Source organism: Salvelinus namaycush, chromosome 21 (assembly GCF_016432855.1).
Source record: "Salvelinus namaycush isolate Seneca chromosome 21, SaNama_1.0, whole genome shotgun sequence".
Classification (NCBI taxonomy): domain Eukaryota; kingdom Metazoa; phylum Chordata; class Actinopteri; order Salmoniformes; family Salmonidae; genus Salvelinus; species Salvelinus namaycush.
In genome coordinates, this window is record NC_052327.1 from 20,555,321 (window position 1) to 20,574,700 (window position 19,380).

The 19,380-nt window shown below is 37.8% G+C and overlaps 1 protein-coding gene across 1 annotated transcript; it reads right to left on the reverse strand.

Annotated features, from left to right (window-relative positions):
• Nucleotides 1-147: 147 nt before the first annotated feature.
• LOC120065817 (mesogenin-1-like) lies at nucleotides 148-18,146 on the reverse strand. Its single transcript, XM_039016868.1, has 3 exons — nucleotides 17,549-18,146; nucleotides 17,343-17,494; nucleotides 148-204 (listed from the first exon to the last, which is right to left on the reverse strand). Exons 1-3 carry the CDS (start codon nucleotides 18,144-18,146, stop codon nucleotides 148-150), a joined length of 807 nt encoding a protein of 268 aa, XP_038872796.1.
• Between the last annotated feature and the right edge of the window lie 1,234 nt (nucleotides 18,147-19,380).

The following is a 19,380-nucleotide window of genomic DNA, read 5'->3' on the forward strand; positions in this document are numbered from 1 at the left end:
AACTTGAAACTGGGCTCTAATGATAACTTTTGGAAAGAGTAATTTTATCATAAACAACCTCTAACTCCTTTTCCATATTCATAAACCCTGTGCACAGAAATAACATTGTGTTTTTGTGGTCTTAGCTGTGTTTCTGGGCCTGAGGTGCTATTTGGCACCTCTACCTTTCCCACCCCGGGAGTGTGGATTGCAGTGGTTGTGGAACTGGTCATAAGAGAATGTTCCCACAGAAGAGAGTCACATTTATCCCCTTCCCTCATAGGTGTAGAGCTGTGATGATGAGACCTAAAACATGGCCAGAATACACACACACACACACACACACACACACACACACACACACACACACACACACACACACACACACACACACACACACACACACACACACACACACACACACACACACACGCACACACACACACACACACACACACACATAGCGTGTCTCACAGCAACACAACCAATGGTTTTTATTAATTTCTACAGTGAGTATAATATATATAATATAACATAATGCCCGCATTCCACAGTAGAGCCACATTTGGTAATAAAAAAAGGAGAATGGGTAGAATTAAAACTACTCGAGTAGTTGACTCTCTACTGACTGATTTCATTCTGTTTTTGAAAGGAAGCATGGTGATTGAGGAGACACCTCTGTGGCACTGACAGAACTGACAGATGCACTGAAGAATAGGTCAGAAGGTAACATTCCCGTCTCATCTCATAACCTCAGCCTAAACTCTAAATCTGACCCTTCTGAATGTATTGCAATTGTAATATTATGAGTGTTTAGCTACTGGCTAGTTCATTGAGGTTAGTGAAGCCAAAATATGAGACATAGTTCTTTGCCATGACTTTGTATCGTAATAGTATTTTGTCGGTGTTACATTTTCTAACACTCATAACTTTTTGTATTATCAATTTTGAATGATGAAATATTAAGGAGTGACACGTAATAATAATATCTCTGCTTTGTATATTCTTGTATATTTTCTTTTCTTTTCTTGTATATATTTCTCAACTCTAAAGGAGATTTCTAACATGTGATGATGGCCCCTTTAACCAGAATAAGGGATAAGCATAAGAAAATCTTGCCATCTTTATGATCTTAGGTTGATTAGCAAATCAACGTGAACTAGTTTTATTTCCAGCTTGCATGGGGAATTGTATATTTCAGGTAAACAACATAAGTCTAATTATTTTCCTTTGTTGGTGTGTTTGGCTGGTTTAAGCTTTCTATTAACACATCAAATGCCCTTGGCAAGCTGATGAAACAGGCGCTTCATGTTAATTCCTCAGATATCCAACACCTCACCTCTCCAGTGATATGCATATCCTAGCTCATCCTCTCTCACATTAGGGTCCCTTAAGATAAGGGATCATACTCTCTCTCTAGACTGAGAGGTGCCAAAGCGGTGTCTCTATTGACCTGAGGATCAGTTTGTCTCTCTGCGGCTTGATACATAACTGATACATAGCTGATGCATAGATTATAGCTAAATATCTAATGCATGGCAGATACATAGCTGTTGATACCTAGCTGTTACATAGTTTATATTTAACTAGGAAAGTCAGTTAAGAAAAAATTCTTATTTACAATGACGTCTTACCCCGGCCAAACCTGGGCCAATTGTGCGCCGCCCGAAGGGACTCCCAATCATAGCCGGATGTGATACAGCCTGGAACTGAACCAGGGAATATAGTGAAGCCTCTTGCACTGAGATGTAGTGCCTTAGACCGCTGCGCCACTCAGAAGTTGATACTGAAACATAGCTGTTGATACCTAGCTGTTTCATAGTTGATACATAGTTGATACATAGTTGATACATAGTTGATACATTGTTGATACATAGTTGATACTGTTACATAGTTGATGCATAGTTGATACATAGTTTATACTATTACATAGTTGATACATAGTTGATATTGTTACATAGTTGATACATAGTTGATACATAGTTGATACTGTTACATAGTTGATATTGTTACATAGTTGATACATAGTTGATACATAGTTGATACTGTTACATAGTTGATACATAGTTGATACATAGTTGATACTGTTACATAGTTGATACATAGTTGATATTGTTACATAGTTGATACATAGTTGATACATAGTTGCTACTGTTACATAGGTGATACATAGTTGATACATAGTTGATACTGTTACAAAGGTGATACATAGTTGATACATAGTTGATACATAGTTGATACTGTTACAAAGCTGTTACATAGTTGATACTGTTACATAGTTGATACATAGTTGATACATAGTTGATACTGTTACATAGTTGATACATAGTTGATATTGTTACATAGTTGATACATAGTTGATACATAGTTGCTACTGTTACTTAGCTGATACATAGTTGATACTGTTACATAGTTGATACATAGTTGATACTGTTACATAGTTGTTACATAGTTGATACTGTTACATAGTTGATACATAGTTATTACTGTTACATAGTTTATGTCACGTTCTGACCTTAGTTCCTTTTTTATGTCTTTATTTTAGTTTGTCAGGGCGTGAGTTGGGGTGGGCATTCTATGTTGTTTTTCTATGTTTTGTTCTGTTGTTATATTTCTATGTGTTTGGCCTAGTATGGTTCTCAATCAGAGGCAGGTGTCAGTCGTTGTCTCTGATTGGGAGCCATATTTAGGTAGCCTGTTTTCTATTGTGTTTTGTGGGTGGTTGTTTCCTGTGTTAGTGTTTGCACCATACGGGACTGTTTCGGTTGTTTGTTTGTACTTTTGTTATTTTGTTCAGTGTTCTGTTGAGTTATTAAATATCTCATTATGGACACTTACCACGCTGCACATTGGTCCGATCCTTGCTACTCCTCCTCAGACGAAGAGGAAATCCGTTACAGTTGATACATAGTTGATACTGTTACATAGTTGATACATAGTTGATACTGTTACACAGTTGATACATAGTTGATACTGTTACATAGTTGATACATAGTTGATACATAGTTGATACATAGTTGATACTGTTACATAGTTGATACATAGTTGATACTGTTACATAGTTGATACATAGTTGATACTGTTACATAGTTGATACTGTTACATAGCTGATACATAGTTGATAGTGTTACATAGTTGATATAGTTACATAGTTGATACTGTTACATAGTTGATACATAGTTGATACATGGTTGATAAATAGTTGATACTGTTACATAGTTGATACTGTTACATAGTTGATACTGTTACATAGTTGATACATAGTTGATACATAGTTGATACTGTTACATAGTTGATACTGTTACGTAGTTGATACATAGTTGATGATGTTACATAGTAGATACTGTTACACAGTTGATACATAATTGATACTGTTACATAGTTGATACATAGTTGATACATAGTTGATACTGTTACATAGTTGATACATAGTTGATACTGTTACATAGTTGATACATAGTTGATACATAGTTGATACTGTTACATAGTTGATACATAGTTGATACTGTTACATAGTTGATACATAGTTGATACTGTTACATAGTTGATGCATAGTTGATACATGGTTGATACTGTCAGGATTCACCTAGGGGTCATGATTTGGGGCTGTACAAATGTTTGATGTATTAGAATAATTGATTATGCTTATGTTATAACCCCTCCCCTTATATTAATATAAGCCCCTCCCTCCTTACATTTATAGGGTCCTAGACTACAGATTAACAATATATAGTTTTAGAATTGTTCCACAGATTGCTCTTTCTTTCTCTCTCTCTCTCTTATAATGTGTTACTGAGACAGAACTCTGCAGGGGAGTGTGGGAGATAAGAGACGACTCAGACATTCCACAATAAATCAACTTTGGGGAGGGGACATTTATTGCCTAGCTTTTAGATAAACACTGAAACTCTATGTTTGTATAGCTATGGATGCAGGGTTTTGGTCTCAGGAGTAAAAAGGTAATGACGTAGTCAGTGACATCACTAAGGCGGGACTTCGGTTTAATAAAACAACTTGAGACCTTTTGTTTGATGCAGAACTTACTCAGAAACATGCGTGCTATGTTCCTGTTTGTCAACTTCTGTCTGCAATTGCATTAATAAAGGTTTTTGAATGATTTAATTAAAGATATTGTCATAATGCTAATTTCCCCAATGAGCCAATAATGATTGACAAGGAGGAAAGGAACAAACCTAACAATACATAGTTGATACATAGTTGATACTCTTACATAGTTGATACTGTTACAATAAAGATACATAGTTGATACATAGTTGATACTCTTACATAGTTGATACTGTTACAATAAAGATACATAGTTGATACATTTTAGTCATTTAGCAGATGCTCTTATCCAGAGCGACTTACAGTAGAGTGCATACATTTTTTTTTTTTTTTTTTTTTTTTATTACATTTTACATACTGAGACAAGGATATCCCTACCGGCCAAACCCTCCCTAACCCGGACGACGCTATGCCAATTGTGCGTCGCCCCACGGACCTCCCGGTTGCGGCCGGCTGCGACAGAGCCTGGGCGCGAACCCAGAGACTCTGGTGGCGCAGCTAGCACTGCGATGCACTGCGCCACCCCAACTATGATACATAGTTGATACATAGTTGATACTCTTACATAGTTGATACTGTTACATAGTTGATACATAGTTGAATCATAGTGGATACATAGTTGATACTCTTACATAGTTTATACATAGTTGATACTGTTACATAGTTGATACTGTTACATAGTTGATACATAGTTGATACTGTTACATAGTTTATACATAGTTGATACTGTTACATAGTTGATACATAGTTGATACTGTTACATAGTTGATACATAGTTGATACTGATACATAGTTGATGCATAGTTGATATATGGTTGATACATAGTTGATACATAGTTTATACTGTTACATAGTTGATACTATTACATAGTTGATACTGTTACATAGTTGATGCTCTTACATAGTTGATACTGTTACATAGTTGATACATAGTTGATACATAGTTGATGCATAGTTGATACATAGTTGATACTGTTACATAGTTGATACATAGTTGATACTGTTACATAGTTGATACATAGTTGATACATAGTTGATACTGTTATATAGTTGACACATAGTTGATACTGTTACATAGTTGAAACATAGTTGATACATAGTTGATACTGTTACATAGTTGATACATAGTTGATACATAGTTGATACTGTTACATAGTTGATACATAGTTGATACCGTTACATAGTTGATACATAGTTGATACCGTTACATAGTTGACACATAGTTGATACTGTTACAAAGCTGATACATAGTTGTTACTGATACATAGTTGATACATAGTTGATACATGGTTGATACATAGTTAATACTGTTACATAGTTGATACATAGTTGATACTGTTACATAGTGTCACGGTTGTTGTAAGAACGGGACCAAGGCGCAGCGGATGTTGAGTTCCACATATTTAATTCAATGAGAAACTAAAACAAAACAAAATATATCAATAAACGAACAACTAAACGTGACTACGTGGTGCACATGCACAAACACAAAACAATATCCCACAAACACAGGTGGGAAAAATAGCTACTTAAATATGATCCCCAATTAGAGACAACGATTACCAGCTGCCTCTAATTGGGAATCATACAAACACCAACATAGATAATATAAACTAGAACACAACATAGCAATTATAAACTAGAATACCCCCTAGTCAGGCCCTGACCAACTACACCATAGAGAAACAAGGGCTCTCTATGGTCAGGGCGTGACACATAGTTGAGACAGTTACAAAGTTGATACATAGTTGATACTGTTATATAGTTGATACATAGTTGATACATAGTTGATACTGTGACAAAGCTGATACATAGTTGATACTGTTACAAGGTTGATACATAGTTGATACTGTTACATAGTTGATACATAGTTGATACATTGTTTATACAGTTACATAGTTGATACATAGTTGATGCATAGTTGATACATAGTTGATACTGTTAAATAGTTGATACATAGTTGATACTGTTCCATAGTTGATACTGTTACATAGTTGATACTGTTATATAGTTAATACATAGTTGATACATAGTTGATACTGTTACATAGTTGATACTGTTACACAGTTGATACATAGTTGATACTGTTACATAGTTGATACTGTTACATAGTTGATACATAGTTGATACATAGTTGATACATAGTTGATACTGTTACATAGTTGATACATAGTTGATACTGATACATAGTTGATACTGTTACATAGTTGATACATAGTTGATACTGTTACACAGTTGATACATAGTTGATACTGATACATAGTTGATACATAGTTGATGCATAGTTGATACATTGTTGATACATAGTTGATACTGATACATAGTTGATACTGTTACATAATTGATACATAGTTGATACTGTTACATAGTTGATACATAGTTGATACTGATACATAGTTGATACATAGTTGATACTGATACATAGTTGATACTGTTACATAGTTGATACATAGTTGATACTGTTACATAGTTGATACTGTTACATAGTTGATACGTAGTTGATACATAGTTGATACTGATACATAGTTGATACATAGTTGATACATAGTTGATACATAGTTGATACATAGTTGATACTGTTACATAGTTGATACTGTTACATATTTGATACATAGTTGATACTGTTACATAGTTGATACATAGTTGATACATAGTTGATACTGTTACATAGTTGATACTGTTACATAGTTGATACATAGTTGATACTGATACATAGTTGATACTGTTACATAGTTGATACATAGTTGATACTGATACATAGTTGATGCATAGTTGATATATGGTTGATACATAGTTGATACATAGTTTATACTGTTACATAGTTGATACTATTACATAGTTGATACTGTTACATAGTTGATGCTCTTACATAGTTGATACTGTTACATAGTTGATACATAGTTGATACATAGTTGATGCATAGTTGATACATAGTTGATACTGTTACATAGTTGATACATAGTTGATACTGTTACATAGTTGATACATAGTTGATACATAGTTGATACTGTTATATAGTTGACACATAGTTGATACTGTTACATAGTTGAAACATAGTTGATACATAGTTGATACTGTTACATAGTTGATACATAGTTGATACATAGTTGATACTGTTACATAGTTGATACATAGTTGATACCGTTACATAGTTGATACATAGTTGATACTGTTACAAAGCTGATACATAGTTGTTACTGATACATAGTTGATACATAGTTGATACATGGTTGATACATAGTTAATACTGTTACATAGTTGATACATAGTTGATACTGTTACATAGTGTCACGGTTGTTGTAAGAACGGGACCAAGGCGCAGCGGATGTTGAGTTCCACATATTTAATTCAATGAGAAACTAAAACAAAACAAAATATATCAATAAACGAACAACTAAACGTGACTACGTGGTGCACATGCACAAACACAAAACAATATCCCACAAACACAGGTGGGAAAAATAGCTACTTAAATATGATCCCCAATTAGAGACAATGATTACCAGCTGCCTCTAATTGGGAATCATACAAACACCAACATAGATAATATAAACTAGAACACAACATAGAAATTATAAACTAGAATACCCCCTAGTCAGGCCCTGACCAACTACACCATAGAGAAACAAGGGCTCTCTATGGTCAGGGCGTGACACATAGTTGAGACAGTTACAAAGTTGATACATAGTTGATACTGTTATATAGTTGATACATAGTTGATACATAGTTGATACTGTGACAAAGCTGATACATAGTTGATACTGTTACAAGGTTGATACATAGTTGATACTGTTACATAGTTGATACATAGTTGATACATTGTTTATACAGTTACATAGTTGATACATAGTTGATGCATAGTTGATACATAGTTGATACTGTTAAATAGTTGATACATAGTTGATACTGTTCCATAGTTGATACTGTTACATAGTTGATACTGTTATATAGTTAATACATAGTTGATACATAGTTGATACTGTTACATAGTTGATACTGTTACATAGTTGATACATAGTTGATACTGTTACATAGTTGATGCATAGTTGATACACAGTTGATACATAGTTGATTCTGTTACATAGTTGATACATAGTTGATACTGTTACATAGTTGATGCATAGTTGATACATAGTTGATACTGTTACATAGTTGATACATAGTTGATACTGTTACATAGTTGATACATAGTTGATACTGTTACATGGTTGATGCATAGTTGATATATAGTTGATACTGTTACATAGTTGATACATAGTTGATACAGTTACATAGTTGATACATAGTTGATACATAGTTGATACTCTTTGTCACGTTCGTCATACGAAGGAGACCAAGGTGCAGCGTGGTATGCGTACATTCTTCTTTATTAAATAGAATGAACACTGAACTAACTACTGTTACATAGTTGATACATAGTTGATACTGTTACATAGTTGATGCATAGTTTATACATAGTTGATACATAGTTGATACTGTTACATGCTTGATGCATAGTTGATACATAGTTGATACTGTTACATAGTTGATACATAGTTGATACTGTTACATAGTTGATACATAGTTGATACATAGTTGATACTCTTTGTCACGTTCGTCATACGAAGGAGACCAAGGTGCAGCGTGGTATGCGTACATTCTTCTTTATTAAATAGAATGAACACTGAACTAACTACTGTTACATAGTTGATACATAGTTGATACTGTTACATAGTTGATGCATAGTTGATACATAGTTGATACATAGTTGATACTGTTACATGCTTGATGCATAGTTGATACATAGTTGATACTGTTACATAGTTGATACATAGTTGATACTGTTACATAGTTGATACATAGTTGATACATAGTTGATACTCTTTGTCACGTTCGTCATACGAAGGAGACCAAGGTGCAGCGTGGTATGCGTACATTCTTCTTTATTAAATAGAATGAACACTGAACTAACTACTGTTACATAGTTGATACATAGTTGATACTGTTACATAGTTGATGCATAGTTGATACATAGTTGATACTGTTACATAGTTGATACATAGTTGATACTGATACATAGTTGATACATGGTTGATACATAGTTGATGCTGTTACATAGTTGATACTGATACCTAGTTGATACAGAGTTGATACATAGTTGATACTGTTACATAGTTGATACTGTTACATAGTTGATACATAGTTGATACATAGTTGATACATAGTTGATACTGTTACATAGTTGATACTGTTACATAGTTGATACTGTTACATAGTTGATACATAGTTGATAGTGTTACATAGTTGATATAGTTACATAGTTGATACTGTTACATAGTTGATACATAGTTGATATAGTTACATAGTTGATACTGTTACATAGTTGATACATAGTTGATACATAGTTGATACATAGTTGATACTGTTACATAGTTGATACTGTTACATAGTTGATACTGTTACATAGTTGATACATAGTTGATAGTGTTACATAGTTGATATAGTTACATAGTTGATACTGTTACATAGTTGATACATAGTTGATACATGGTTGATAAATAGTTGATACTGTTACATAGTTGATACTGTTACATAGTTGATACTGTTACATAGTTGATACATAGTTGATACATAGTTGATACTGTTACATAGTTGATAGCTGTTACGATAGTTGATACATAGTTGATGATGTTACATAGTAGATACTGTTACACAGTTTGATACATAATTGATACTGTTACATAGTTGATACATAGTTGATACTCCTTTGTCACTCGTCATACGAAGGAGACCAATGTCAGCGTGGTTGCGTACATTCTTCTTATTAAATAGAATAACACTGAACTAACTACTGTTACATGTTGATACATAGTTTGATACTGTTACATAGTTGATGCATAGTTGATACATAGTTGATACTGTTTCTAGTTGATCATAGTTGATACATGTTGATACATAGTTGTTACTGATAACTAGTTGATACATAGTTGTACTGATACATAGTTGATACATGGTTGATACATAGTTGATGCTGTTACATAGTTGATACTGATACCTAGTTGATACAGAGTTGATACATAGTTGATACTGTTACATAGTTGATACATAGTTGATACATAGTTGATACATAGTTGATACTGTTACATAGTTGATACATAGTTGATACTGATACATAGTTGATACAGTTACATAGTTGATACATAGTTGATACTGTTACACAGTTGATACATAGTTGATACTGTTACATAGTTGATACTGTTACATAGTTGATACATAGTTGATACTGATACATAGTTGATACTGTTACATAGTTGATACATAGTTGATACTGTTACACAGTTGATACATAGTTGATACTGTTACATAGTTGATACTGTTACATAGTTGATACATAGTTGATACATAGTTGATACATAGTTGATACTGTTACATAGTTGATACATAGTTGATACTGATACATAGTTGATACTGTTACATAGTTGATACATAGTTGATACTGTTACACAGTTGATACATAGTTGATACTGATACATAGTTGATACATAGTTGATGCATAGTTGATACATTGTTGATACATAGTTGATACTGATACATAGTTGATACTGTTACATAATTGATACATAGTTGATACTGTTACATAGTTGATACATAGTTGATACTGATACATAGTTGATACATAGTTGATACTGTTACATAGTTTATACATAGTTGATACTGTTACATAGTTGATACTGTTACATAGTTGATACGTAGTTGATACATAGTTGATACTGATACATAGTTGATACATAGTTGATACATAGTTGATACATAGTTGATACATAGTTGATACTGTTACATAGTTGATACTGTTACATATTTGATACATAGTTGATACTGTTACATAGTTGATACATAGTTGATACATAGTTGATACTGTTACATAGTTGATACTGTTACATAGTTGATACATAGTTGATACTGATACATAGTTGATACTGTTACATAGTTGATACATAGTTGATACTGTTACATAAATGATACTGTTACATAGTTGATACATAGTTGATACTGTTACATAGTTAATACTGTTACATAGTTGATACATAGTTGATACTGTTACATAGTTGATACATAGTTGATAAATAGTTGATACTGTTTCATAGTTGATACTGTTACATAGTTGATACTGTTACATATTTGATACATAGTTGATGCTGTTACATAGTTGATGCATAGTTGATACATAGTTGATACTGATACATAGTTGATACTGTTACATAGTTGATACATAGTTGATACTGTTACATAGTTGATACTGTTACATATTTGATACATAGTTGATACTGTTACATAGTTGATACATAGTTGATACATAGTTGATACTGTTACATAGTTGATACTGTTACATAGTTGATACATAGTTGATACTGATACATAGTTGATACTGTTACATAGTTGATACATAGTTGATACTGTTACATAAATTATACTGTTACATAGTTGATACATAGTTGATACTGTTACATAGTTAATACTGTTACATAGTTGATACATAGTTGATACTGTTACATAGTTGATTCATAGTTGATACATAGTTGATACATAGTTGATAAATAGTTGATACTGTTTCATAGTTGATACTGTTACATAGTTGATACTGTTACATAGTTGATACATAGTTGATACTGTTACATAGTTGATGCATAGTTGATACATAGTTGATACATAGTTGATACATAGTTGATTCTGTTACATACTTGATACATAGCTGATACTGTTACATAGTTGATGCATAGTTGATACATAGTTGATACATAGTTGATGCAAAGTTGATACATAGTTGATACATAGTTGATACTGTTACATAGTTGATACATAGTTGATGCAAAGTTGATACATAGTTGATACTGTTACATAGTTGATACATAGTTGATACTGTTACATAGTTGATACATAGTAGATACTGATAAATAGTTGATACATAGTTGATACATAGTTGATACTGATACATAGTTGATACTGTTACATAGTTGATACATAGTTGATACTGTTACATAGTTGATACATAGTTGATACTGTTACATAGTTGATACTGTTTCATAGGTGATACATAGTTGATAAATAGTTTATACTGTTTCATAGTTGATACTGTTACATAGTTGATACTGTTATATAGTTGATACTGTTACAAAGCTGATACATAGTTGATACTGTTACATAGTTGATACTGTTTCATAGGTGATACATAGTTGATAAATAGTTTATACTGTTTCATAGTTGATACTGTTACATAGTTGATACTGTTACATAGTTGATACTGTTACAAAGCTGATACATAGTTGATACATAGTTGATACTGTTACATAGTTGATACATAGTTGATACGTAGTTGATACTGTTACATGATTGATACTGTTACATAGTTGATACTGTTACATAGTTGATACATAGTTGATACGTAGTTGATACTGTTACATGATTGATACTGTTACATAGTTGATACTGTTACATAGTTGATACATAGTTGATACATAGTTGCTACTGTCACGATCGTTATGAGACGAATGAGTGGACCAAGGCGCAGCGTGGAAAAAATACATCTTCTTTTAATGAAGAAAAACAAACACTTACTAAACGAACAAAAAACAAACGATCGTGAAGCTAAAACGAACTAAGTGCACACATGTAACATAGAACATAGACAATTACCCACAAACAGCTAAAGCCTATGGCTGCCTTAAATATGGCTCCCAATCAGAGACAACAATAAACAGCTGTCTCTGATTGAGAACCAAACCAGGCAACCATAGACTTTCCTAAACACCTACACTGAACACAACCCCATACATTCTACAAAACCCCCTAAACAATACACACACCCTAAACTAGACAAAACACACAAACATCCCCCATGTCACACCCTGACCTAACTAAACTAATAAAGAAAATCAATATAACAAAGGCCAGGGTGTGACAGTACCCCCCCCCCCCCAAAGGTGCGGACTCCGGCCGCAAAACCTGACACAGAAGGGGAGTGTCCGGGTGGGCCTTCCTATGGCGACGGCTCGGGTGCGGGACGTGGACCCCCCTCCACCATAGTCACTACCCGCTTTGGTGGCGCCTCTGGAACGGCGAGTCCCGGACTGAATACCATCCCAGAGGGCGCCACTGGACTGAGGGGCAGCTCCGGACTGAGGGGCAGCTCCGGACTGAGGGGCAGCTCCGGACTGAGGGGCAGCTCCGGACTGAGGGGCAGCTCATGACTGGCAGATGGCTCTGGTGGATCCTGGTTGACTGACGGCTCTGGCGGATCCTGGCGGATCCTGGCTGGCTGGCTCTGGCGGATCCTGGCTGGCTGGCTCTGGCGGATCCTGGCTGGCTGGCTCTGGCGGATCCTGGCTGGCTGGCTCTGGCGGATCCTGGCTGGCTGGCGGATCCTGGCCTGCTGGCTCTGGCGGATCCTGGCTGGCTGGCTGGCGGCTCTGGCTGGTCATGGCTGGCGGACGGCTCTGGCTGATCCTGTCTGGCGGACGGCTCTGGCTGATCCTGTCTGGCGGACGGCTCTGGCTGATCCTGTCTGGCGGACGGCTCTGGCTGATCCTGTCTGGCGGACGGCTCTGGCTGATCCTGTCTGGCGGACGGCTCTAGCGGCTCGGGACAGACGGGCAGCTCTGACGGCTCGGGACAGACGGGCAGCTCTGACGGCTCGGGACAGACGGGCAGCTCTGACGGCTCGGGACAGACGGGCAGCTCTGACGGCTCGGGACAGACGGGCAGCTCTGACGGCTCGGGACAGACGGGCAGCTCTGACGGCTCGGGACAGACGGGCAGCTCTGACGGCTCTGGGCAGACGGGCAGCTCTGACGGCTCTGGGCAGACGGACAGTGCAGGCGGCACTGGGCAGACGGCAGACTCTGGCCGGCTGAGGCGCACAGTAGGCCTGGTGCGTGGTACCGGAACTGGAGGTACCGGGCTGAGGACACGCACCTCAAGGCTAGTGCGGGGAGCAGCAACAGTACGCACAGGACTCTGGAGACGCACAGGAGGCTTGGTGCGTGGTGCCGGAACTGGTGGTACCGGGTTGGAGACACGCACCATAGGGCGAGTGCGTGGAGGAGGAACAGGGCTCTGGAGACACACTGGAAGCCTGGTGCGTGGTGTTGGCACTGGTGGTACTGGGCTGGGGCGGGGAGGTGGCGCCGGATATACCGGACCATGCAGGCGTACTGGCTCCCTTGAGCACTGAGCCTGCCCAACCTTACCTGGTTGTATGCTCCCCGTCGCCCGACCAATGCGGGGAGGTGGAATAACCCGCACTGGGCTGTGTAGGCGAACCGGGGACACCATGCGTAAGGCTGGTGCCATGTATGCCGGCCCGAGGAGACGCACTGGAGACCAGACGCGTTGAGCCGGCTTCATGGCACCTGGCTCAATACTCAATCTAGCCCTGCCAGTGCGGGGAGGTGGAATAACCCGCACCGGGCTATGCACACGTACAGGAGACACCATGCGCTCTACCGCATAACACGGTGTCTGCCCGTACTCTCGCACTCCATGGTAAGCATAGGGAGTTGGCGCAGGTCTCCTACCTGACTTCGCCACACTCCCTTGTAGCCTCCCCCCCCCCCCAATACATTTTTGGGTTTTACTCACGGGCTTCCAGCCTTGCTTCCGTGCTGCCTCCTCATATCGCCTCCTCTCGGCTTTAGCTGCCTCCAGCTCTTCATGAGGGAGGCGATATTCTCCCGGTTGTGCCCAAGGTCCCTTACCATCCAGTATCTCCTCCCAAGTCCAAGAATCCTGTGTATATAGCTCCTGCTGCTGCTTTACACGCTGCTTGGTCCTTTTGTGGTGGGTAATTCTGTCACGATCGTTATGAGACGAATGAGTGGACCAAGGCGCAGCGTGGAAAAAATACATCTTCTTTTAATGAAGAAAAACAAACACTTACTAAACAAACAAAAAAACAAACGATCGTGAAGCTAAAACTAACTAAGTGCACACATGCAACATAGAACATAGACAATTACCCACAAACACCTAAAGCCTATGGCTGCCTTAAATATGGCTCCCAATCAGAGACAACAATAAACAGCTGTCTCTGATTGAGAACCAAACCAGGCAACCATAGACTTTCCTAAACACCTACACTGAACACAACCCCATACATTCTACAAAACCCCCTAAACAATACACACACCCTAAACTAGACAAAACACACAAACATCCCCCATGTCACACCCTGACCTAACTAAACTAATAAAGAAAATCAATATAACAAAGGCCAGGGTGTGACAGCTACTTTTACATAGCTGATACATAGTTGATACTGATACATTGCCGAAACATAGCTGATATTGTGACACGTGTGTGGAATGCCAGCACTTCCAGTCTCTGCCACATAGTGGCATACTGACCATGACATGGCACTTGATCCAAGCTTGATCTACCTGTATATCGCTACAATATAGTCAGTTCTACCAACAGGTTACCAGCAACCATGGTTTCAGTCAAAGTTAAAGATTCTAGATAAGTGAAGGAGTTCATTAATTATCCTCCATGCATCTGATTTATGATCCAGGGCAAAAAATAGCTTGTTGTTTACTATTGCCCACCAGGGCTCTAACCAGTACTCTCTCATCCTTGTATTAGCATGGGAGTGCTAAGCTCTTTATCTGGACTAGGATAAGAGGGGTCATTAGAATGCTAATGTCAGAGAGGAGTGTGGGTCCTGACTAATAGCTTCTCTGTGAAAGATAAACAGTGTTCCGAAGTTAAGGAGATTGTGTGGAAGCATACTGATACATTGCCGAAACCAACGATTGAAGCTTTGGTATGTACAGATGTAGGATCTTAATTTGATCACTCCTTTGTTGCTGAGAGTTTTCCTGCTGAGCAGGAAATGCAAACTTGTAGTGTATTTGAGTTTTAAAAAGTATTCTAACGTTTGTCATTTCCACTTTCAGATGTGATTTGCCCTAACGAAAAATTGATCAACCCCTACAAAAATGTCCATTAATTATAATCCACATAATGATTCACATTTCCTGTTGTTGCAGGATTATTTTCCTGCTGTAGCTCAAATTAAGATCCTACATCTGCATAGTAACTATTTAATGGGGTCAAAAGTTTAGTGAACTTATTGATGGCCTGTGTTTCATAGTCATTCTCGATGATGTTATTCTTTCCTCAGTGTGTGTACTGATGTGGAAGGTATAGGCTACTAATGCATTTAAAATATTGGTTTGAAAATGACGTTTTTGACCGACAGAGCGCTCGCTTTCATTCAATTGGTGCTGTGGTAATGTTAGCTGGCAGCCGGACTGTTTGAGTTTATTTCTATCAAAGCAGTTATAATGCTGGCAAGTCTGCCATGCTGTGTTCCATAATCACAAAATGCATTCCGTGTCATATGCCTCTGTAAATGTCTGGTGGTGTGGGCTGACTTATATGGAGGAAGTAAAACTGTCTAGACAGAAAAAGTACAGAATATTCCATTAATATTTAAATACTGTTACTTACATTTTAAAATGCTTATTTACTTACAAACGTACTACTTTACTTACAAAACCCTTAATAATCAAATACAGGAATAGCCAAAGACACAGTAGTTAGTTATTAGTTCATATTTTATTATACATTTTAGAATACGTTCTGTATTTACAATGATCGTTGTATAAAATCTAGAATTTGAAAGTAAAATAAACTAGCTATATTAACATATAAATACTCTGTAGATTGAAATGTCTATGACTGGACAGTAGATTCTCTTAAAAGTACAGAATATTCCATTAATATTTCAATACTGTTACTTACAACTTAAAATGCTTCTTTACTAACAAACTTACTAATTTACTTACAAAACCCTTACTTTTAAATACAGGAATAGCCAAAGACACATGAGTTAGTTATTAGTTAATATTTTAAGTTTTGTATTTACAATGATCGTTGTATAAAATCTAGAATTTGGAAGTAATAGAAACGAGTTATATTAACATATAAATACTATGTAGATCAAAGTAAACGTCTATGACTGGACAGTAGATTCTCTTGATGAGGACTTCTGTTACATCCAGAAGTCTTGAGGAATGTTCTGATAGTGGACATCTTTTCTGTATATCTGAAGGAGAAATTTTTTTTTTAGTATTTAATATTTAATATTTATAATAGTTCAAACAGATTTTCTAATTTCCTTAAAACCATCAAAGTGAAAAATTGCAGTGAGTGATACCAATTATTGTGAGCAAACTAAGTTAACAGCAGTAAAACTTGTCATTGACCAAATAAATTAACAAATATTTGAACATCTAAACACTGTACATTGAATCTGTACATACCTGACATGACTGTGCAGCCTCTGCGTACTCTGGCGATTCCAACAGCGAATCCATACTGGAGTTGAAGCTGTTGTCGTAAGCACACGTGTCCATCTCACTGCTGAGTGGGTGTCTCTCCATTCCAGTGTTGTGGAGCGGGTACGTGGGCGTAGCTGTGTGTAGGATCTGTTCCTGCCCTGCACGTCTCCCCACCTCTGCCTCCTCACCCCAGCAGTACCCTGAGGAGGAGGTGTTGAACTGGCACAGGCCCACAGAGTCTTGTTGAGGTGATACGTGGTGTCCCGACACGTTAAGGTTCAGCTCCTTCCTCTGACACACAGCCTCCTCGCTGAGCTCTAGCTGGGCCGACAGGTGGGAGATGTAGCCGATGGTGAGGCGCAGGGTTTCGATCTTGGTCAGAGTCTGTCCAGCCGGAGCCACAGAGGGGGGCAGGTAGGTCCTGAGGTGGTTGAGGGCTTTGGTCAGGTCTCTCATCCTCAGCTTCTCCTTCTCGCTGGCACTCTGTCTCTGCTTGCTGGGGTTCTTGGAGCGGTTCTTTCTAATCCTCCCTCCAGAGAGTCCTCCCTCGTCGCTGGAGGATGGTGAAGCGGATGCCTTGGCTCCTCCAGAGTGTGTGGACCTGTGAGGTTCTGTGGCGGTCCCCCGAGGCAGGCAGGAGGATGAGAAGTCCATATAGGCAGAAGGGGAGAGGATACAGGTCTCTGGAGAGGAGACGTTATAGAACTCAGAGTCCGAACTGGGATAACTCCAGTGGTACTGAACACCAACACCATAGTTGCTGAGAAGAGGGGCAGAGATATCCATGCTGTCTGTCTGTGTCCTGTCCTGCGTGTTGAGCGGTAGGACTGAACTGAAGAGCTTGGCCTGTGGGCTGGTGAAGAGGAGAGCCCTGGTTTTATGCAGGAGTCGGAGGTGTGAAGTGACACCTCTGCAGGCCCTCTCAGGCCATCAACATGGCTTCCCAGAGCTCAGCCCTACTGGACAGAGAGAGGCGCCACCATGCAGTCCTCTGCTGGGAAATAATACAACTACTGCTGCTCAGAGAGAGACGTGTCAAATTTGACCCCTGACCAAAACAATAAACATTTTTGCTCTCATAATGTTTTTGCCATTGTGGCCTCAAGTCATCTGGTTTTGTAATCATTTCCATCATGAGATACATCAGCCAATGATTTGAAAAAGGCCACTGTTCATAAGTTATTAATTTAGACCATAGTGGTTCAGAGGCTGAATTTTCAGATTCATTGACTGCCTTAATTTTTCATGAGGTGGGAAATGTTTGCTCCAATCACAATGACTGAAACAAATGTTTATGCATATAGAGCCATTATTACACATTAAATGAAATATTATTTAATATTTATAATAATTGTCAATCAATCCATCACTTGATCATTAATCATTGATATAACATAGGGAAAATTTGAAAGACTGCTGCGTAATATCATTTTTAACAATAAAAGTCAGTTACAGCATACCATCTCCTGGGCATGGCATTATGTGTACATTTTGGTCATCACAGCCCACTATGAAAGGTCTTAATTATGTTTGATTATCTCTTTAGTCCCAGTTATACGTGTGGCGTGACTTTCCATTACTGGTTCACACAGTGGTTGTGTCTTTAGCTGAGCTCATTAGAGGTGCCAAGTGACGCCTTGGCTGTGAGAGAGTCACTCCTGACTCTTCTCTGAACCTCTAAACTGACCATCGGTGTACTCTGTGACCGGTTGACCTGTCATGTTGTGGTTTTAGGTTGCCATAGTAGATATGTACATTCACCCTGAATGACACATCTGTACCCCTCCCATACCAACACACACTCTTATACATTGACATTAATTCAAATATGAGCCAAAGAGAATGTTATTGATAGTTACGCAACCACTAGTAGCACCATAAGCAATGGATGAGTTGCCCACCTGATGCACTGGGACTGAGACTGGGGGAGGTCCGTGGGGGTTTTCCTCACACGTTTATGTTTATACTGAAGCCTGGTTTTGTTAACTCGTGAACATCTCCATGGGAAACAGTGCAGGAT